General features: G+C 44.5%; 1 protein-coding gene across 1 annotated transcript in view; it reads left to right on the top strand.

The window, feature by feature from the left end:
- nrp1a (neuropilin 1a) overlaps nt 1–22,650 on the top strand; it is a 59,469-nt gene that overhangs the window by 34,915 nt on the left and 1,904 nt on the right. Inside the window, 8 exon segments of the mRNA XM_030756483.1 lie at nt 8,696–8,851; nt 11,016–11,160; nt 14,608–14,939; nt 16,259–16,403; nt 19,135–19,245; nt 19,968–20,018; nt 21,966–22,109; nt 22,223–22,500. Of these exon segments, the coding sequence (XP_030612343.1) occupies nt 8,696–8,851; nt 11,016–11,160; nt 14,608–14,939; nt 16,259–16,403; nt 19,135–19,245; nt 19,968–20,018; nt 21,966–22,109; nt 22,223–22,500 (1,362 nt within the window).

The following is a 22,650-nucleotide window of genomic DNA, read 5'->3' as shown; positions in this document are numbered from 1 at the left end:
GCCCCAGCATATTCCTCAAGGGATGAATAATAGAGCTGACCCAAAGCCAAATATTTGCTTGGGGAGGGCCATAAGCAAGCTTTTCCTTTATTATTGCAATGAAAATATTGTCCTGGGGGCCCCGTTGCTCCTTCAGACTAATTTAATCAATGTGCGAATGTGTATGTGTGCTGGTTTATGTGCTTTCTCCCATGCTTATGTGCGTCCGTGTGTTCGCTCTTGGCTTTGTGGGTGAGTGGGAGTGTCTGGCAGGGTCCATATTGTCCTGCAGAGGAGCCCAGCATGTGTCAGAGTGGAACAGGAAGAGACATGGCCTCCTTTACCACTTCCTCTAGCAGTTGGACGGTCTGTTGCATTGAAGTATTTGTCTCTCTCTAAAAGGCAAGTCCATTGTTCATAGTCCGATAAGTGTAACAGCTTAGACTTGAAGGCCGCCCTGCTCTGGTTCTCCTTCGTGTCATGTTGCAAGTTATCTCAATGATTTGTTGCCACTCCAGACTCCCCCTGTTTTAGTATTGATCATATTGAGGATTTGATTTGGCAGTAAAATCTGGATTTTTAGAGTGGATGTGCTCTAATGGGCATGCTGATTTCCCAATACTAATCAGATGAAAACACTGAACGAGACTCTTCTAATTTCAAACTCAGTGAAAGAGCCAAGTCTGCGCTTGCCACGTAATTTATGTTTTCTGAGGATGTACTTGTGCCGAGCGCTCCGAGCAGAAGTCCAATTATCACAAGTGGTATTAAAAGACTAGAATTCTTCATTCCTCTTTCATTAAGCCTGTCTGTGGTGTTGCAACAAGCTCAGTCCCCCTCGCGGCACGTACAAATCATCTCAGTGCGCAGTCAGATGCATAGTAATCAATTCATTATTTATTTCATTATCATCCCCTGACTGCAGTTTGAGGCAGACGGTTTTATTATTCATGACAGCCGGCCTTTGATTCCTGGGCATTTTCTTTTGCTCTGCTTTGCCTCTGCTTTGCCGAACATAATCCAGATTTGTCATCCATTTTAATGCTGGAATGGAAAGAAGGAGGGCAAGATGCTGGAGCCTGTGCGCTCTTCCCTGGGTAATTAGATTGGTGTGATGGGGTACAGCGTTGAGTGCTGGGTTAGCCAGGTCATTAATCAGCCCCTTTGGTGTATACAGAGATGGACAGATGTCCTTTGAGGAGGTTTGGGGGTGGGGGTGGGGTGGGGGGGCAATCCCTCAAAACAAACCTTGATTTTTTTTTTTTTTTATGTCCTTGAGATCTGTTCCTTTTCACTCCACTCTTTCCCCCTTCCTCTTCTTGAAATTTTTGGTTTACAGACCGACATCTAGGTAGTGAGAAATTTGTGCAGTGGGCTTCTCTGGAGCAGATTGAGGTAAAAATAAATGAGGATATACCACCAGGCTATCTAGTCCATAGCCAATCCCTTGCTTTATGAATTCACAGAACACTGCTGAGGAAATATCTGCATCTGTACAACACATTTAACTCTGAAGGGAAGGTATAGTCTATGGATTGGCGTAATGGTTCCTCGGGGACTGTGATTAGAGAAATTGCTGAGAAGCTCACATAGTGTACAATGGCTTTGTCGAGGATGTCAAAGGAAGGATCTGATGGCCACCAAGAGTCACTAAAGCATCTGAATGACTCAATAAAAGACACTCCAAGACTGAATCTCAGTGAGACAGCTGCCATTGATTGCACATACGCACAACATGAATAATTTAGACTGTCTTGGAGAGAACCCAACTGTCAATACCTGAAAGCCTCTTTATTGAGCATCTCATAATGGCAATATACAGTACACGTTATCCCGTACAGCAAGGGTTTTTTTTTTTTTATCCTCACGAGCTTGAGCTTGTCTCCATATCTATAATTTAGCTGGAATAGATCCTGCCATTATCTTCAATCTTCTTGCCAGGATGCATTATCCCTGACTACTTTGTCAGTATTTATGTATTTTTTATGTGTCTCTGATAAGCTAAATTGTTTAATCTTAAGAGGAGATAATGAGTCCCTTTACTCTTGTCATGTGTGTTTTAATCTCACCTTTGTGACAGACATGAAGGGTTTCAGAAGCACATCAGTGCTTGTTGACACAATATGCTTCTTTATCTCTCGCATGTGATATTAATCTCAAGGTAAAGTCAACCGTTTACATGGAAAATTGTCAGAGGTTTACAAGGAAATTTGAACATGGGGGCGCGACCCTGCTTAAGTGTGTTTGCCCATGCAAAGCTATGCAGCAAACTGTGTTTGAATCTGAGGCCAGATAACCCCCACCCCCACCAATCAAACAACTAGTGGCTGCACAGAGCCTTGGGAATCCTGCAGTTCTGCCCACCAATCAGATAACGGCGAATACTAAATCTGTGATGCCTGCACATAGGCTGTATGTAAAAGATGGACATAGCTACCATTCTGTCAGATTAGGCTGTGACACCTCAAGTTAACAATATGGACAACACCTTCTTAGTTTTTTATAGCCAGAAGTGACCATATTTTTTAATGGTAGTAAGCATAATAGATTTGATCGACTTTCGTAGACGTGTTATATAAAACATCAAAGTAGAAAGGTGCTGTATAAGAACTAATCCATAATTTCCCACTAATAAATGCTAAGTTACAAAAATAGAATACTAGATTTTCTCTATTTTTTTTTTTAATTGTTCCAAAAGCATCCGAGAGCTCTTTAACTGACAGATATGCTGACTCATACCTGAAACAGCCCTCTTCTGGGCTTCAACAAAGTTTGTGGTATTAGTGCATTTTATAGCATTTCTAATGGAATCATCTGAAAAATAATATGGCCCACTGTGTGGTGCAGACCCTCCAAGAAGTTCATGCTGCAGTTTTAGTGAGTGAAATTCGAGTGCTTTACTCATTTGCTACTTAGTGCTAATTGGCAGATATCTGTGTTTGCGTGATGCACTTGTGCATTACGGATGCTAGCTTCAGCTGATAACTTATTACTCCACCCTCTCATCCAAATGTCGTTATTTCTGGCTCCAAAAGCCCAATATGGCAGCCGTCAAAAATGCTAAGACTTGAAAATGTGGAATCCAGAAACCAGTGGGTGACATCACATTGGTTACATCCGTGTTTTAGCCACAGTCTGTGGCGTTGGCTTCAAATTTTTAGTCCTCCGGGTTGCAGCTTGGTTCTGACATGCCCTATTTTCCTTCATATTAACCCTAGATCAATGAGTTGTGAAAATGCCCCATTTATTGCTATTGTCTGTTTCTTTACCTCAGCCTCCATTTGGGCTTGCCAAGTGATAAGTAATTAGAATATGGACTAGTAATTAACAGCAGCTTCTCAGCTGATGAAGTCTAGCGAGTGCCGAAGAGCTGAGGCTGGCATGCAGCTGCTGGTGAGATCATCATCATGCCTTACAAATGGAAACAATGGATGCTGTCTGTGCCTCGCTGCTTCTGGGCCTTGCTCTCAATTGGAAAATCAATGAGAGAATAGAGACCCATACTAGATTGGAGCAGCCAAAAAGTCAGACTAGAAATCGAAACATGAGGGATAGCATGATGTAATTAAATGAAACAGTGCTGCATAAGTACCCTGAGACAAAAACTCAGCTCAGCCATAATCAGTGTCATTTTCAGTGTCTGCTTTACAGAGAAGAAAAATGCCTCAAAGTCCTGTAGCCAGTCATCTTTGCCAAACGATCATGTGCAGCTGCGCATCCTGAGATCGGATCATCCAGCCACTTCCAGACGTGTCATACCTTCAGGTGGCCCCGCTTTCAGTCCCTATCACTGTTTATGGGTCTCATAATCATTACTCAGCATGTTAGTCATGTGTGTGGCAAGGCTGTGAATGACCCTGGAGTTAGTCTTAAAGATGATTCACAAGGGAAAAATTTAAATCCAGACTGTTATCCTTCCTCTAAATCACACAACAGGACATATGTTTGAGCCCACGCACACTTCACGCACAACAAACCAGACAGCCTCTCATTTTACTATCGCCATCACCTGGCCTATACATCCCTCTTTGTCAAGAAAACAGATGATCGGCTCATGGGAAGACCTGCATAATTCAGTGCCAACAAAGAGGTGCCGTGGAGCTAAAAATAACCTGTAATTCTGTCAGGTGAACACTGTGATAAATGGAAGGTCGGGAGAGGAGCTCATAGGTCCTGGAGCATTTGAGTAATACAGTATTCATGAAAGAAGAATTAATTACACTTTCAGGTAATTGAGCTATTTCTACACCAAAGTAACTGCAGAAGAAATTAGTGACGAGGGCAAGCTGGTTTAGAAATACTGTGTCTAGGAAGAGAAACGCATCTCTTTAGTTGCATAACGAGGTATCTGTATGAATGTCAGTTTCTCCAAAATGTCAGCCTCCTCTCATTACCATACAAAGAAGACTGAAAAAAAACCAAACAAAAAACAGCTGACTGTATCTGCTTCATCACTTCTGAATATACCGTCCTTTGAGATCCATAAAGCATGTCCAGAGGTTGTTTCCTGGACCAGGGCCTCTGTCTGTGTCTACCAGCTGCTCTTTGACTTTGGAGCGCAGAGGAGCTCTCCCTTCTCTCTTACCCTGGGCATTTCACTTGTTGTTTTTGGTGAGAGAAAATGGATAAACTTGCTCCCTAGAGGCCTCGGTTATTCAGCCAGCAGCCCACACACACACAGATAGGAAGCTCTCCCCCCTCCGTTGGGCAAGCAGAGAAATGGATTTAAAAGAAAAGTACTTCTTCTCCCAGAGTACGGCTTGCTGTATGCAACTCCTTGGCAACTCAATTATAAGCCAATCAAGCAGCGAGAGATAGAGCTTTTGAGTCTTTGCTGTTTCTTTTTTAAAGTTTCACATCCACACACACACACGCGCACACACACTCACTCCCTCCCAGGCCTTATAAACTGCATGTCTATTTTCTACACCCACACAACACTGACAAGGCTTTAGCCTCAAATACATATCATGTGGCTTTGCTGCACATCTGAGTCATGCAGAGACAATACACCTAATGATCACGCCTACAGCTCCCACTGCCATTGAGTTATAATTAGAACATTTTCTTCAAACCTTTAAACCAAAACTTGTACAAACAAATTTGCCTTTTATATTTTTATATATATATATATATATAGACACACACACAAAAATGCCTCAAGTTGATTTCAGTATGTCAGTCTAATTGCATTCACACCAGGCTTTAACTGGCTGATGTTACAAACCTGAGAGCACAACTAATTCTTTTTCTGCCTTTCTGCTTTCATTACTTTGTGGAACCAGTGGAGCCTGTACACACTGGCAGTTGTGAGGCAAAGGGCTTTGACTCATCAGTTTGCCTCATAACAGGAAAGGAGAAAACATCCCAGACGCACGCACCCTTAGAGAGAAAGTCAAACATGTTTTGGACTATGCTGGAGCAGGAAAAACTCCTGGGAGACAAGGACACATTGAAGCCTTGCCCACATATCAGCCAGCGACTGCTTTATGGAAAGATTCTGGGTGATTTCTTACCCTGCCTGGCATGTTTATGGTTCAGGTTGTGTGTCCCTCCAGATATGAGTTACTGTGCACCAGCATGCCCAGAATGTGTGTTGTCATTTATCTATAAGTGGGCTTGAGTCCAAACACTTACACAGGAAAAAAATAACAATATGGTAAATGTGCAGATACAAGCTTTCATTCTGTTTGATCAGCAAATCCTCAAAATGCAGAGCCTCCCCTTAGACTGTAGATTAGGAGTCATAATTCACACCTTTCCTCACAGTCATTACATCACCCATTAGACATGACTCAGCCTTTCATCTGTAGATGACAAATAGCTTATCATCTGTGAATGATATATTTACCCAAGCTCCACTGTGTGCTCAATTTCTAAATGCTGGTTATTGGTTTATGTATATAGGTCAGCAAGTTCTGTCCTGTGCTCTGGGCTAAAAGGAGTCCCACTAGTAATCATTATCTGGGCCTGTTTGTTTTCACTGTGGTCTCTGTGGTGTAGGATGGACTCTGCTTTACATCCAAGTATCCTGGCAGCCCGCCTTCTCTCCCTGACCCGTGCAACCCCAGTCTGTTAGCACAGCCTCAGCACCGTTCTTCTGCTTCTAACAAGCAGCCATTAATAAATCATGCTTTGCTCATTACCCAGGCCCTGTTATCAGGCCATGTCTGTGAAATTGATCTAGTCTTTGCACTTCTTCACTGGAGACTCTGTGCTTGTGTCCCTTGCAAGGCATCACTGTCAGTCACTTGGACCTTCTCCTTGTCCTTCTCCTCTCCTCTCCTCTTTCCCTTTTTAACTCCTCCTCATCGCTTTCATCTCGATTCCAACGTTGGACATGAACTGGATAACACTGAGACTTTTGCGCCAAATACTTCCAAAGTATTACAGCAATTTAGTTTGGCCCACCATTGCCACAGTTTGTGGGAGTTTAAAACAAATGAACACAAAGTGATGAAAATATGTGAAACTGGGATGCTAGACCACGCGATCACAAACATTAATTTAGAAACAACAAAAAAAGTCCAAATCTCTTCTAATCAGGAATATTTTGGCGCACACATGTCCTGAGACTGTTTGAGTTTGAGCACCCATGAGTGTTCCCAATTAGCTCCGCCACTCATTTCATTCGCAGAGGCTCTAATTCTCCATTAAACCTAATGAGAGCCATTCAGCGAAAACAGCCTCAAGGCCAAGTCTTCCTATTAGACCGTTTTCAGTGAAGCCTTTACAGTAAACTGCTTTGCTATTGGTCCAGATTGGAAATATGTCAGAGTAGCCACTTGAATGCAGATGTTAAAGACCTGCCTTGGCTAATGTATAATACACCAGCACAGGCCTAGCTTTCCCCATCCACAACTGGCACATGTAGCCTTTTACACAGCAGACAGCAAGTCAGCTCCTGTGTTATTAAATGGGAACTGGCTGAAGCTGACAGGATTTGATTTTGTTTCTATTTGCGGAATCAAAAGAAATCGGGGACTTACTGTAAAAGCCCCTTGAGCCTGTAGACAGGAACAAAAGTATTCTGTCTCTGTATCTGACTGTCTTTTTTGTTAGTCTTCATCCATCCAAATCCTTTGAGCAGCCAGGAGAGAGTGAGAGAATAGCATAGAGGAACCTCATTTATTGCTCCCATCTGTTTATGTCTTTATATTTCTGGAGCTGGAATGACCAGCGTTCTGTGGCATGCAGATGTTCCTTTCCTGCTCTTTGCTCTGAGTCACTGAGTGAAGCACACTACTGTATATAAGGTTGGCAAGCAAAGTAAGTAGATTCTTTATGGTTTCAGTCTTAGCAGAGCTCCCGGAGGCAGATAACCCTGGCTTTGATTATCTAAAAAAAAGCACACGCTAAAATGTCTCGTCTGCTCCCCCTCCCACGAAGGATTTCACTGTTGTCACAATTTCTTACAAACCTTCGCACACGCACAAGCCGATGATCTCCTCCGAGTCGATGCAGTAATCTGCTCAAGACTCTGGTCGCCATCCGTCAGGGCCCGAGCCCATCTCACGTCAACATCAAAGGCCTTGTCTCTCTTCGTGATCTTGGAAATCTGTTCCACCAACGCCCAGGCTTCCTGCATCTCTCCCATTTTCTTAGTTACGTCTGCACGCAATACCATTACTCCTCATTACCGTCAGCTCAGCCTGTCAAAGATGGTGTTAGTGCTTGTTAAAATTAAGAGTGCTACTTTTACACTGAAGGGTTGGGATTCTTTGAAAGTTTTGCAGGTTGACGCCACACCCACTCTTTGCCTCTGCGGGGGGATGACGGTGGTCCGAGGGAGCTCATTTATTATTGCTGGTGGCTGAAAAATTAAATGTTTGATTAAATGTTAATCCCCAGACTAGCATTACCTGACTTATTCTCTATGCTCGTAAACTGATGAACATGGTCAAAGCAAGTGTGAAGGCTATTCCTGCCGCAGACACAGGAGCCACGGGGCCATATGTAAGGACGTGTATTGTGTCTTTCCTGGCAGGGGTGGCCATGGTTTTAAACAGGCATGATGGCTGGCAGACAAAAGCTGTGCTGCTTTTCCAGGTCTGATGGAAACCAGCCCCATTCTCTGCCCAGTATCATCTCTGAATGCAGCACGCATACACAGTACATCATGTGAGGAAAAATATACATGATACTCACAGACACTCACTCCTGTGCCTCTCTGACCCTACTGCCTCTGGCTGTCTCCTTGTGAAAATATAATAGCCCTGCAGTAATGTACTGCAGTTCATGATTACTTTATAAAGCCCTGCATATTTTAAAGACACAATATTTGATATTCAATCTGTATCTCTCTTTCCTGCTCACCGATCCTGATTATGTGATTGCAGACCCTGTTTCATTCACTTTTATCCACCAAGCTCTTGCCTCCTATCGCAGGAAATTAAGTTGTCATCCTGTCACTGTTTCATTAATGTGAATATTATTTTATTGCCGTTTATTAAATTCCAGGTAGCAGCTGATGAGACTATGACCGTAGATGAATCAGATAGTAGGGAAGCATCTTTAACTCTCCTACTTGTCTTGTGTATTATTAATACAGGCTGCGCATTGAAAGCCATTTCTACAAAAGTTATTCATCCATTATAACAAAGAGTGTTAAATTGTAGCATTATCTGCCTAAGCTAATCAGCTAGACCCTAAAGGAAAAGTACTGTGAGAGGAAAACTCATTTTAAACTTTTCTCTTCTCCTTTCACCCTCTTCAGGTGGACCTCGGGTTCCTGCGGTTTGTCTCAGCCATCGGCACCCAGGGCGCCATTTCCCAGGAGACCCAGAGGGTTTACTATGTCAAGTCCTACAAAGTGGACGTCAGCTCTAATGGAGAGGACTGGATCACTTTGAAAGAAGGCTCCAAACAGAAGGTATTCCTCAGCATTTAAAGTTTCTTTTGAGCCACGTTTTTTTTTTTTTTTTTTTGTGGTGTAACAGCACCACCTTTAAGTTCTGTGTTATGAACTTATTTTGCAGTGAAAAATTGTATTTATTGGGATAAATGTAAAGAGCAGAGCCCAGAACAGAGCTGGCTTCATTGATCACAGATGTGATATTGATCAATTCAGATACAGCATGAAAGGAGGAGCTGAGGTGAAGGTGGTTTATAGGCAGCTTGCAGAACCGCTGCAACTGTGGCCTAGTTAAAGCAGCTTAAATAGCATGTCTTACAGCTTATTGCTGGGATTGCGGCTAAGCTTAACTCCGTGGCCTGCCTACACTGACGCTATGCTTGATTTCTGATAGTGCTTATAGATGCTCAGGCTGTAGCCCTACATAAGACTTTTTGGAAGAAACAAAATAATTAAAATAGTTGACTTTCACTGGTCCTCGATCAGTGACTGTGTCATAAAAACTACCCCTGTACATGTAACTATGCTTGGAATATGTCATCCAAACAGTGCATGTAGCTGATCTGAGTTAATGCCTGTTCAAAGTTGCCTGTGAGCTCAACAAATGGGAACATACCGCACTATATGTACTTAAACCTCCATCTCCCAACATGTAATTAATTATACACTTTAAATCAGCATGGTAATACACCCACTCTCTGTGTAAGTGCATGGCATTCACAGTAAAAACTACAGCAATAAAGTAACTACAAGGAGGCCTGTGTTGGAATGTCGCCTCTGTTTGGTGTCAGGCACCCATCAGTTTTTTATTAAAGACGCAGGAATAAACAAAGACTTGACAAACCAGAAATAACGAGGATCGGGATAGATGGAAACAGGAGAGGTTGTCGTGTTTTAGCAGCTGGCAGAAGTGGGTCCTGAAGAGCGGGACAAGAAAGGAAGGAAAGGAGGGATAGTACGCTTGACCGGATTGAGACAGGCTATAACCACTGATTGCTGATCAGCCTGTCAAACCGGTTTTGTCCATCTGGAGGCCTCTCTGTGGGTGTCCAGAGGGTAAGGGAAGCATATGTGTGTCTAACAGTCCTCAGGTTTCCATCACATGTAAATACCACAATTTCCAAGTGAAAGAGTGTGAGGCTACCAGTGATACAAAGAAGTTTTCAAAGGCAAGAGAGCATCCAGACAAGAGTGTCTGTGCTGCCCCCAGGCCCAATTTTTATTTTTATTTTTTTATGGTCTCTCCAAAGTTCACAGTCCCTCCTGTAAAGTGGCAGCTTATAGGTACTGTGGTAAGCTCGGTCTGTGTTTTTCCGTACTCTAAAGTGCTTTTGTGCAGTGGGGCACCATTTGCTACATGCTGAGACTGCAGTTTGGCATCTTAGCGCAGCTCTGGAAAAAGCCACTTTACAGTTAGCGAATGGAGAGGAGACTCAGCATGACTTTTGCGAGAGTGGAAGATTTTCTTACGGGGTCTGTAAGTGATGTCCTTGTACTCAATGAGTGCATGGCAAAGAGGTGGATAGACTGAGTGAACTACTGTTGGTGTTTTAGTCCACATTAGATTAGCCAAACTACTGTCTTTCTCTGTCCACCCTGCTCACTTCAGCTGGATTCCTCTTTGCCTCATCGCCACTAAGTCAGGGAGGCCAGGAGGTCATATGTTCACTGCTGTGATTCAATTACCCAGAATGAACTGTGACGGACTGTGGGGAGTTGTTTGGCTGGGTGGCCAGGCTCTTCATATGATGCTAGTAAACTGTCAACAGACCCAAAGGGAGAACAGTGACCTTTCAACAAGACGCTGCAGTAAAACAGAGGACAGAGAATGAGTATCTTGAGCCAATCTGGTCTTGTCAGTGTTGAATATCGTGTGTCAGGTTTCATAGTCACATTACCCAGACTGCGTGGGCTGCTACATATGGAGCAAGAGGAAACACTGAAGCCATCTCATTTGAAAAAGTGGCCATAAAGATTGCCTTTCTCATTGTTTCATTGGCCTTCCAAAGCTACGTCTTATATCAGTAACTCAACTGAATGCATCCAAAGTCCGATCTCTCAGCTCCAGGGAATTCTGTTCCTGTGTCTTTCTGGATTCAGTGAGTCTCGTAGAAATTCTCACTCTGCATCTCAGCCCAGCATATTCTGTCAATAACATATTCCTCTCCTGCATCTTTCACAGGTTTTCCAAGGCAACACCAACCCAACAGACGTTGCCAAGACGAAGCTTCCCAAACCCACACTGACGCGCTTCGTTCGGATACGTCCCGTTACCTGGGAAACAGGCATCGCGCTGCGCTTCGAGGTGTATGGCTGTAAGATATCAGGTTGGTTAAGGCTGAGATCCCCACTGATCCACATATACATACATACATGAATCACAGCTGACTCCATATTACATTTTCATATGCCTAATCAGCTTATGCCACAGACTCTAGTCATATTTTCTGCTCTCTTCCTGCTCACTTGCTACAACCTAGTTGATATTTTCCATCCGGGCCCCAGTAGTGCAAACACCTCACTACTTATCTACCTCCTTTAAGGCTAAAGCAAGCTGTTGCATAATAGACAAGTGGCGCATGAAGGAAGATTACCTATTTATGTCACCCCATGTTTGGATGTACCTCATCCAATATATATGGAGCCAACAGCTTCCAGGCAGAGGGAGCCAGAGCTGGGTGGGCTCTTTATGGTTCCATCCCTCCTGCTGATCTTTTCTCCTCTTTAGTCTGGCTTTGCTTGTAAAGCTTTGATTTTGGCAGTGTTTGTCTCATCTTTGCCTTTTTTTATCGATGTTATTTTAATGTGTGGTGTATGTGCGTGCGTGCGACTCCCTTTTGCATGGTTTTAGCACATCTGTCCGACACTCTGTGGGATTATGAACATGTGTATTGAATTCTAATTAGCGCGTTTTGTCCCTCTGCACTTACAAATGGAGAATGTCATTCAAGGGCGGAAAAAAAAATATGAAATTAGACATTTTTCAGCATTTTTAGTGCAGGATTATGCCCTGGATTAAAATTAGGGTCAAGATTAGCTAAACGTGAAGAGGGCGAGTGTTGGCTTTTTTTAACGGAGCTTCGCTGTTATGCAGTACACATGCAGAGCGCTGTGGGTACAGCAGAGTTACAGATGGGGCGTGTGTTCGGGGCGCACGACCAGACCGCTGCGCGGAGCATAAACACATCACAGGATCGAAGTCACCACAGGGCCTCCGTAATGACGTCAGCACCCCTGGGTGCTCTGAAGACACTGCCAGCTTCGCTGCATGCTAGCAGAGAGAGAGAGAGAATCTCTGGGGCTCTTGAGGGCTGCATAAACTCAGTGACTCACTCACTCTACACTGAGTTATGAATCCTTGATTTGAGAACTTAAGTAACTAGTGCTTTTAAAGTTCATTGCCACTTTTCTCAGAAATGTGACACAAACAAGGACTCTGTTTAAATCAGCATTTTTTTGGGGGGGTTTTTTTTTTGGTTTTCCCCTCATTTTTTTATGTGTAAAACCATAAAGGAAAGGAGGAGTTAAACCCCAGAATGTTGCAAGATGTTCTCCCTTAAATCATCACGGTCGCGTGCCTCTGCTGATATAAACAGCTACTCATTAATGAAAAAGATCCACTACCCTGTTGTTAGTAAATATGCCACGATGTATAAATATCACTGATGAACCACCGACGCTCCACCCAAACCCTGAACGTGGCCCACACAGCCATGTATCACCAATTCCACACTTAGTGTTTGCTCCTCTGGGTGTGTCGCTGCGCGCATGGCATCTCAGCAGCCGCTTCTGTGATCGCAGCTGAAGTCGATTAGGGGGCTCCAGATGACCCAGGCAGTTCAGAGAAGTGTCTAAGCGCCGATCACTCCCTCACACACACTATCGCACATGTGTACCTTTCTCTGTGTCCTCCCACTTCAAAGGGGTTCAGTGTGCCTTTGCTCTACCAGAGGCGAGCTCACTGATCACTCTCAAGCAGATTTTGGCCAAAGATGAAAGAGAGCAGGAGAAAAAAATAAAAATAAAACAATCAATAGACATTTGCGCCACCAGCATTTTTTGCACGAGGTCCAATTTGGACTTTCAAGAATGCAGTACCAGAGATTTTTTCCCATGGGTTTGCAAAGGAGCAGGTTTAGATAACCACAGAGAGAAAGACACATCTGAATGAGGCCTTGTTTCTCCAAGTTTTCGCTCACTTTTCCCAGATGCAGCTATGCTATTGATTCCTGTAGCAGTACAGTGCTCGCTTTGTCTCATACTGACACAGAAGATGTAATAATGCCAGGATTTATCCCTCCGTGGGAGCCAGATAGTAAATATATTATTGCTTAGCACAGGTCTCTGACTCAGTGTCTTGGGATTAAGTGTTGGAGGAAAGTTAGGAGAAGACACACAGGAAGATTTAAGTCCAATAAAAGCTGATAATACAAGTGTCAGACTTCTGCTGGCAGTTATGACATGGAGAAACTTTTGTGGACTCCTGTGTATTCTGTGCAGCTATACAAAAAGACATTTCCGAAGTGTATAATGTTAATTGTAGTCTTTTTATCTAAGGCTAAAACAGCACTATTATTTGCTAGAGGTGCAGTAATTCTCCAAACCTATGGTTGGGTTTGTACCTCTATTTTTAACCATCGATGGAAATGTATACCATTACTGTGCTGTTACAAGTAATGAGTTCAGCATATGAGCAAGCAGTTACCGTGAGGTGTCAGACTGCTCTAAATGCTCAGTTTTTTTTCTACTCTTGGAACGAGATGATGCGGCCCTCCCAAGCCTTCTGTTTGGGAGGGGCAGCCAATTAGAGGAAAGCTGAAATGGCTTGTTTCAGATCGAGGGTGAACTGAGGGATTGCACCGAGGCCCGAGATAAGATAAATTAGGATTATTTTTGAACTGTGAATCATGCAAAGTTAATACAAATATTGAGCTGAAAATTAGTATAATGGCTCTCCTTTATTGAGGGATTAACAGCATTACATAAGTTCAAATGGTTCCACAAGCTGTAGCAACAAATTGTACCCTTGAAGTTCATAATACAAGGGGGTGTCACTGCAACGAAGGCCTGAGGGAAAAAAAATTAAAAGACAGACATCACTCTTTGGAAGTGGACTGGAGATGGATCCAAAGATCCTAAAACTTACAAAGAGTTAAAATAGGAAAGATCACAGAGGTAGAATTAAAAAATAAATAAAAAGGGGAACAAAGTTTGGAACTCTAGGCAGGAAACAACAAGATGTTCAAAGATGTGGTCCCGCAGATGTTAACAGCTGTGGAGCAGAAGGTAGACGAGTGCAGCAGCAGAAGATAAAACACAAAGAGAATGTGTTTTTGTGCGCGAGTACTGTATACGAGTCTATAGAGGGAGGGGCAGGGAGATGAAAAGAAAAAGTGCTCCCAGAATGCAGGAGATGGAAACACCAACAGAGAGGAGGGTTTTAATTGGCTGCCTGGAGACAACCGCTTCAGGCGGAAGAATTAGTATGCATGAGATCTGCAGGCTGAGAGACACAGAGAAAGAGAATAGAGGCAGAGATCACAGTAACATCACAACGAGTTTGGGGAATAGTCGTCCTCACTTTGACTTTGACTAGCCATGTTGCCCCTATATGAACTCAGATTCACCGAAGCAGTGTTGTAGCAAGGTTGATGGTGAACCTCAACCTTCTGGATGCAGATCACATGTTTTGTTTTCTGTCCATCAGCTCTGCAGGTTTTCTTTAGTTTGTATCAAAAAGCTAAGTATTTTTTGCTTTCCAATATGCCTTTCAGAGTACCCATGTTCAGGCATGCTGGGCATGGTATCAGGCTTGATCACTGACAACCAGATCACGGCGTCCTCCCACACAGACCGGAGCTGGGTACCAGAGAATGCCCGCTTGCTTACAAGTAGGACAGGATGGACCCTGCTGCCCCAGCCACAGCCCTTCACCAACGAATGGCTGCAGGTGGATCTTGGCGAGGAGAAGCTAGTGAAGGGCTTGATCATCCAGGGCGGGAAGCACCGTGAAAACAAGGTCTTTATGAAGAAGTTCCGTCTGGGCTACAGCAACAATGGCTCGGACTGGAGGATGGTGCTTGACCCCAGTGGGAGCAAGCCAAAGGTGAGTTTTTCATTCCACACATTTTGCAGTATATACTGCTACAAACAGCCTCGCACAGTGCATAAAACTACTTGAGTCTTTGTTCAATTCAGGGAACAAATCAGAAGATTAATCTTAATCAAAGGACTCTTGATCATTTCTCTATTCATGGGCTCAGTTTTTTTAGGGGAATGGGTCGGAATTGATGTTTGGATCTTGAACACAGGCAAGAAGAAAGTTTTTGCCTTGAGCATTGTGGGAAATGATTTGAATACGTACTTCTAAAAATGTCTCTTAGAGACGTCAGAACATCAATTGTGATTATGATGCATTTAGTCAATTTTCACCCGACTGCACGCCTGGCAGTTGTGAGTCATTGAGCAGTCATTGTGAGTCAATTTCAGTAGGGCTTTGAATCACATTAGGATAAGCATCTTGAGTCTTTCAGAGTCCTTTCCCCTTGTCTTTGCTTCTGCTTTGTATTCTGCGCTACACACACCGTTCAACCCTTTCAATGGATAGTGAAACCTCTTCGGGGAGGAAGGAGGGGTGAAGGGAGTCTGGGGAAAACAGGGAAGGAAAGATGAGGATGAGAGAGGAAAGAACGTGCAGCAATCGAGAAGTGACCAGAGATTTATCTGCCAGATATACTGAAGACACATTTACCAACACTTTGCTCAATGCCTGCACACACTTACACACAAAGTATGTAAGTGTACATACTCGCACATGCAGCCGCACACACCTTCGAGAAGAGCTGCAACAGCCCGTCCCCAATTACAAGCGTCCCTGACAGGGCATAAATCTGATCCAGATGGGCTGATGGTTGATTTATGAAGCGAGTGAGGAGGATCCATATCCCGGCTGTCCTAGTTAGCTGCCTTTCTCCCCTTGCCTAAGAGTTTCCCAGCATCTAAGGCTCACCAGGCTTCTTCACGTGATCACACTCATTAATCCACTTCCATCAATCCTCTATCTCCTTCTTGGCTTGCTTCTCCCACACTGCCTCCTCTTCCCCTCGTTTATTCCTTCCCACATGGAGGACCAGAGACAAAGTTAAAAGAGCCAAAAGTTGCCTTTGTCAGAGGTGTGCGTCTTGCTGTCGTTGCCACTGGCCTCCTGTGTCACTCACCTAGTCTGCACTTTAGATATCAGCAAGATGAGAGTTCTGGTCATTGCCTTTCTTACATTTCATCTGTCCACCCACCCAACATTAACCAACCCTCTATATTACTTAGAGTTTTCAGAAGGTAGGGCTAATTTTGCCGTTGGGTACCTGCATTTGGGAGGCTGCATCAGTCAGTATTGCTCTTTATCACTCTTGTCCTTTTCTCTGCCAGATATTTGAAGGTAACAGCAATTATGACACTCCTGAACTGAGGACGTTGGAGCCTCTGCTGACTCGTTTCATCAGGATTTACCCAGAGAGGGCCACCGCTACTGGGATGGGCCTGCGGCTGGAGCTCCTGGGCTGTGAGATTGAAGGTAATCTTTAAAAACACATAGGGCTTCCAATAAAATCTATTGCACTGTCTGTGCTCTATCTAAACACTGTTTTGATGCAAAATATGAAAAGAAGCAGACTAGTATTTCTATCGATTTTGGTGGCATTTCCACCTGTGGTGCTCATTTCTCCACCAGCAACAATTATGTGTTTACCAGTGGTGGCAAAGTTACACCCCAGAGTGAAACCTTTCTCAAAGCCGTTGACATTTTCAGCTATAGTAATGCTTTTAGCCACGGTAATGACATTTTCACTCCCGTAGTTGACGTGAAGACTGATTGTGTTTCATTTTCCATGATGATAACCTTAGTAGGCACACCTAGACCTCTGTGCACTCATTCTCAGACTGTGTTCATGTCTGACGTGTCTTGACTCACACACAGGTGAGCCGTCTATCATCCAAGCTAATGACATGGCTGTAAGAAGCTTGCGCATCATGTCGTTACCACAGTCCTGGTTATTTAAAGTTGTGCATGAGCACTCCCTGTGTTGAGCTTACAGCTCTCCAGCTCCTGCTCTTTATCCTTACAAGGGACAGTTGTCCTGTCTCCCTGTTACATCAAAGCTGCCCCCAGTAGCTAGCCACTTCTACAGGGGATCAAATGAAAGCCCACCTGGCCCACTAGGATTATTGCATCCTGGCCCTCATCGCACTCTTCCCAACCTCGGCATGTCTTTCTTCTTTCAAAGGACTGCGCCCACTTTGCTATCTTTAAAATTACCCCTATTTTTTCCAGGTCTTTATCTGCCTCTCTCAAAGCACAAAAACCGCTCAGCAATATAAGCACATGGAGCATGCTAGCCCTAAGTGGATTTACATATTGGATTTCAGGGAGGCCCATTCTCTTGTAAGCCTCACGGACTCCCACCGGGAGCTTTAGTCAGATGATAATGCTTGTTTTCGGTGTTAATGCCAAATACACACAAACTCACACAGACACGTGCACACAGAGCAACCACAATCACCTTGCCAAGCATGTGGTTACAGGAAACAGTACACAATCGCGCAAGTACACAAGCAGGTGCTTGTCCTAGTGTGTATACAAGCATGCATGTGTGTGTGGGTGTGTGTGTAGCAAGCCATAGCAGGAGGGCTAAATCCTCATTTCTATGAGAGGCTCCCCTGACGCAGCGCTGACCCCATCCCTGACCTTCCCCACCCTGAATCTGACAGGGGCTGATCTGCCTCATATTTCATCTAGCAGAGGGAGAAAGCAAGAGCACTGGCTCGCACACATGGATGCACACTCTCAATCTTTCTCATGTGCAACTACAGATATTGTACACATTTTTCAAGAAGTTTGCCCCTATCTGTCTTTGCCTCTCTTTCTTCGCCTCTCTCCTCATTTCTTTTTCCTCGATCTGCACTGGGGAAGCCTACTCAGTCAGTGCAAACACTCATGAAAGGTTTGGACCGCGGGAACCTTTTTGTAGCTCCTAAAGCTACTGTTCTTAGGACAGGTTCTAAGAACCTTGTTCTCCAAGAACAAGAAGTGATGTGAGTGATATAAATGTAAAGGCGTTAGTCTAGACGTGAGCATACTTCATACTTCATATAAAAAAAAAAAAAAATCATGCATGTATAAATATAAGCTGTGTAGGCAACAGCTGTAAAGTTGGAACAAAATAGGTAAAAACGGAACAACAGTGAAGTCCAGGCTTTTTTTTAAGCCTATGCACGATGGAAATATAGCACAATGTTCACTCGTCAAAGCAAAACTGTCCACCCACATTTTCTTTCACCTTGAGCTTCTATACGCAGCGAAGCAGTGACTGATTAGAGGAAAGTAAAAGATTGCAGCAACTGTGTGTGTAAAGGGCTGCGCTGACACATGGCTGTTCTGTCTGTGCCACACAATTACACACTGCTTTTACAACTCTGTTGTAATCATGACACTTATGACACACAACAAACACATGACACTCATCAAAACATCCTCCATCTTGTTGTGTTTGCAGATGTTTCCGTGTCAGCAGCTAGCAGCTGGCTATCACACCATTAGCGAATGCATAGAGAAAGCCATTAGAACATGTGCAGTTCTTGGGGGAGCGCCTCCATTTGCAGATACACTCAAGGAGTCTGTAGAAATGTTGGGTCTGAAATCTCCGAAAGGCACACCGCTGTGTGGCAGCGGAGCGTGGAGCAGATCTTGGAGCGGATCTTGGGCCTTTCCCACATCCAAGTGTAGCAGGGCCATAATGACAGGCTGTAATGGCAGCCAGGAGCCCTGCCTATATCCAGTCCCAAGCCTTGTTACTGCATCTTTTAGTTTCATCTGCCCAAAGCCTTACGCACCACACATTCACTTCAGCTCTATTTATACACCCACACCTCCACAGCTTAATAAAAGGAGGGATGCTAATAGTTCAATTCTGTACTGAAGCTCAGTATGTAACTATGAGCAGAGCAGCTGAGCTTACAGAAATATATTTCATTGCTTCTTTTTCTTCACTTTTCTTTGTGACATGTTTCTCTTTTCCTCATTACATTTATACCTACTAACTGTAAGTCACTGTGGACAAAATGATTTGCCAAGGTTGGTTGATATATGAAAGACAGTTAACAAAAAGAAATGTGATGCTGTTCAATAGCTACTCGTCTGAAAGATAAAGAAAAACAGCCAAAACCCCTGTTCACCAGTACACTTTCCATGTTTAACCTGAAATCTAATCTATGTTGTTTGCTGTCTCTTTTCACCGTCATCTTTTCAGCTCCTACATTCCCGCCAGCCACCGTAATCCCGAGCACTACCCCATCAGACGAGTGTGACGACGACCAGGCGAGCTGCCACAGCGGCACAGGTGATGACTACGATGTGACAGGTGCTAACATCGCCTTCATGAGACTGCGACCTGCTCCCCGCCCTCCCCCTACCCAAATTCCCCTTGCCTCTGCTTTGGCTGGCAGTCGGTGCCATCACGGCTTCTGCAGCATCCCTGCCGCAGTTAGATTTTGATACTAAACCTAGTCTTCCGTGTACTGTACCTTCCACACTGGCAAGCATGCATGCACCCTCATGTGTCCTGGCAGCTACACAGCTCTAATTTGCTGCCCCTGTTGCTACCACCTCCTCCTCTTCACTCTACCACTTCTTACCTTAACCTCTGAGCACTCACCAGAAAGCATTATTGCACTTGCACCAGAAATCAATTCACACACACCTGTTCTACCAACAGCAAGCTCTGCGTCTCTCTATCATTTCATGTCTCACTTGCTTTTGCTCCTGCTCCTCTCTTTTTTTTCCTCCACTCACTCCTCATAGTCTATTTTCCCTCTAACCGATAAGCCTGCGCTGCCACCTGCACTCCCCATTAACCAGCAGTCTCCAATGATGAGCATGGCACCATCTCAGTCATGTATATTACATAAGTGCGTCCTTCTAGGTATACCAAGAAAGGGCATTCATAAAAAAGATGCCAGAGTCGAGGCATGTGTTGATTAGCCAAGTTTAGCTAGCATGGATACATTAGGTATTATCAGTGCATTTATTTAAAATGGAACTTAACTGTTTGCAAAGCTATGCTAACATTCTGTGTTGTGACAGGTGGTACTACAATGCCAGAGAGCACTACTGCTGAAGTGGATACCATCCCAGGTGAGCAAATATACTTTTTGAAAAACAATCACACATATTGCAAAGCACTGATCTTTCAAAGTTTACACACCAGAAGAATGAAATATACAGCAGAGCAAAATGTTTGACTGCTCAAGGTTTGTTTTAAATTCATTTCCATGGATTTATCAAGAGGCACACCTGAGATAATGATTGCCAGCTCGAGGCGGCCTCTCTCCTCTGATGTGTGTCTGTTATTAAAGCTGATGATATGGCCCTGAGAGGCTCCTGCTGACAGGGTGAGGGAGGTTGTGTGATGCAAGGCTAGCTGATGATTAGCACCGGTGCTCTGCTGCTGCCTTCTCAGCATAATCACTAATCACCGGGCTGACACCGACACACACTGAGCACACACAACCACACCGCAGCACAAAAACCGGAAAACGAGATGCAAATGACCAGAGGAAGTCAGGTGCACTTTGGGGCCACATGCATGGACAAACACACACAGCAATGACTCCTATAGCAGGCTGATGAGGCAGCAGCCGGCTGAGAGGCAGTGCCCCAGTCTGACCTTGGCTAATGGGCCATAGGCTCCACCCAGCCCCCCTTTGCTCAATCAGCTGCCTCTGTAGTCTGTCTTCAGTCTGGGGCACCAGCTACAATAATAAATGAGGGCTCAGATGTAAATGTGTGTATGCATATTTGTTTGTGGGTGTGTATGAATGTAATCAAGTATAGGTAAGCACTTATCTATGTGTCTTTTAAATTCAAGATTCTCAAACCATGCACACTAATAAGCTGTGTGTATATGTGTGTGTGTGTGTGTGTGTGTGTGTGTGGTGGTGGTGGTGGTGGTGGTGGGGGGGGGGGGGGGGGGGGGGGGGGGGGGTCTGTGTATGTGCATCATGCACCTTAATCTCAGAGGATGTACTTTTCACAGGCATTCCTCAAGATTTTTTTCTTAATAAATGCCCTAGTGAGCCATGTGGCTGCTCATCTTATCTAGTCTCCATCTTATTAATGCAAGGAAAAACAGCCCAAAGATATTTTAATTGGGAATGGGTTTCTATGGGGAAAATAGTGGCTTGGAGTCTGAAATGTGGTGCCGCATGGGAAATTTCCATCCTTTGTGTTAATGGGTAAATAGAGTCATTGCCTGCAGAAGTTAGTTAAATCCTTCCCATTATTAAAGGGAATATTGGCTTGTGGATTCGGTCATTCGGAGTGTGGTATCTCAAAAGGCATCTCATGCTGGAAAATAAAGCTATGGCTAGCCTCCCAAACATCTCACTCCCCTGTGTTCCTTGAAGTCTTTCTTTATCTAATTTGGAAAACAGTAAAGCCTGAGCTCCCACACATTTTCTGGCCTCGATGAAGGCTTCTTCGACGCGGCGTGTGTCCGTGGGGGATTGCTTTGTTGGAGTGGGGCCCCGGCACTGTTACCATAGCTGTCTTCAAATCCCAAGTCCCTGCTCTCATTAAAATTCTCAGTTCTCAGTGGGTTGCTATGAATGTTTCTTTCTCAACTGGGCACGGTGTCCAGACTCTGTCTTCCTGTCCCTGTCATTAGGTTTTGACTGGATTTTGTTCCATTCATGCATTCTTTACATACCTTGTTGGATTCATTGAAAGAGATCATCAAATACAAGTAAAATATAAGGACTGTGTGAGGCCTGTGCCATGTCAGAGCCACTATTTACCTTTTGTCCAAGTCTGTTTCTTCCCCCTGAGTTAGCTGCTTGTACCACCCCCACCTGTGGGACTGTAAGCTCCCGCAATTCTTTGCTGCCCTCTAGTGATCTGTTATAGATCAGATCAGAATAAGTGAAGGAAGCTCCAAAGTGTAGCCTGCAGTCATACCATGACAGGCCCTGCGGTCCTTGTTCGGGTAAAGCCCTGGGCTACAGGCAGCTTCTCCTTTAGTAATAAGGAGGATGATCAAGGTGTCTCTCCTGTGACTCATGATCTTAATGTTGCTTCACGCAGCTTTTCTCTGGTTTGCCTGCGACTTTGGCTGGGCCAACGATCCATCCTTCTGCAGCTGGACATCAGAGGACACTGGCTCTAGGTGGCAGATCCAGTCCAGCGGCACACCTACCCTCAACACTGGACCCAATATGGACCACACAGGTAAGCCGCCCGGTTCATACAAAAGGCCTGTGACCTCCAGTGCAGTATATGTCATGTTTACCTTCAGTACCACAGCTTTTCTCTGTCACTGATACAAGTACTTTATGCAACAGGTGGATCAGGAAATTTTATCTACACCTTAGCGACCGGTCCCCAAGAGACCGAGGTCGCTCGACTTGTGAGTCCTGTGGTTAACTCCCCAGACGCCGACCTCTGTGTGTCATTCTGGTACCACATGTTCGGGTCGCACATCGGCACACTGCATATCAAGCAGCGCAAGCAGACAGTGGATGGACCTGCAGACGTCCTGCTGTGGACAGTCAGTGGCCACCAGGGCAACCGCTGGAGGGAAGGTCGTGTCCTTGTGCCACGCACCAACAAACTCTATCAGGTACATAAAAAACTGACCCACCTTTTAATTGGGCTTTCTTTACCTATGCTTGTGTGTGTGTGTGTGTGTGTGTGTGTGTGTGTGTGTGTGTGTGTGTGTGTGTGTGTGTGTGTGTGTGTGTGTGTGTGTGTGTGGTGTGTCACTCTAGAT

Source organism: Archocentrus centrarchus, chromosome 20 (assembly GCF_007364275.1).
Source record: "Archocentrus centrarchus isolate MPI-CPG fArcCen1 chromosome 20, fArcCen1, whole genome shotgun sequence".
Lineage (NCBI taxonomy): Eukaryota > Metazoa > Chordata > Actinopteri > Cichliformes > Cichlidae > Archocentrus > Archocentrus centrarchus.
The sequence above is the reverse complement of the archived record's forward strand: the minus strand, read 5'-3'. Positions and strand labels throughout refer to the sequence as shown.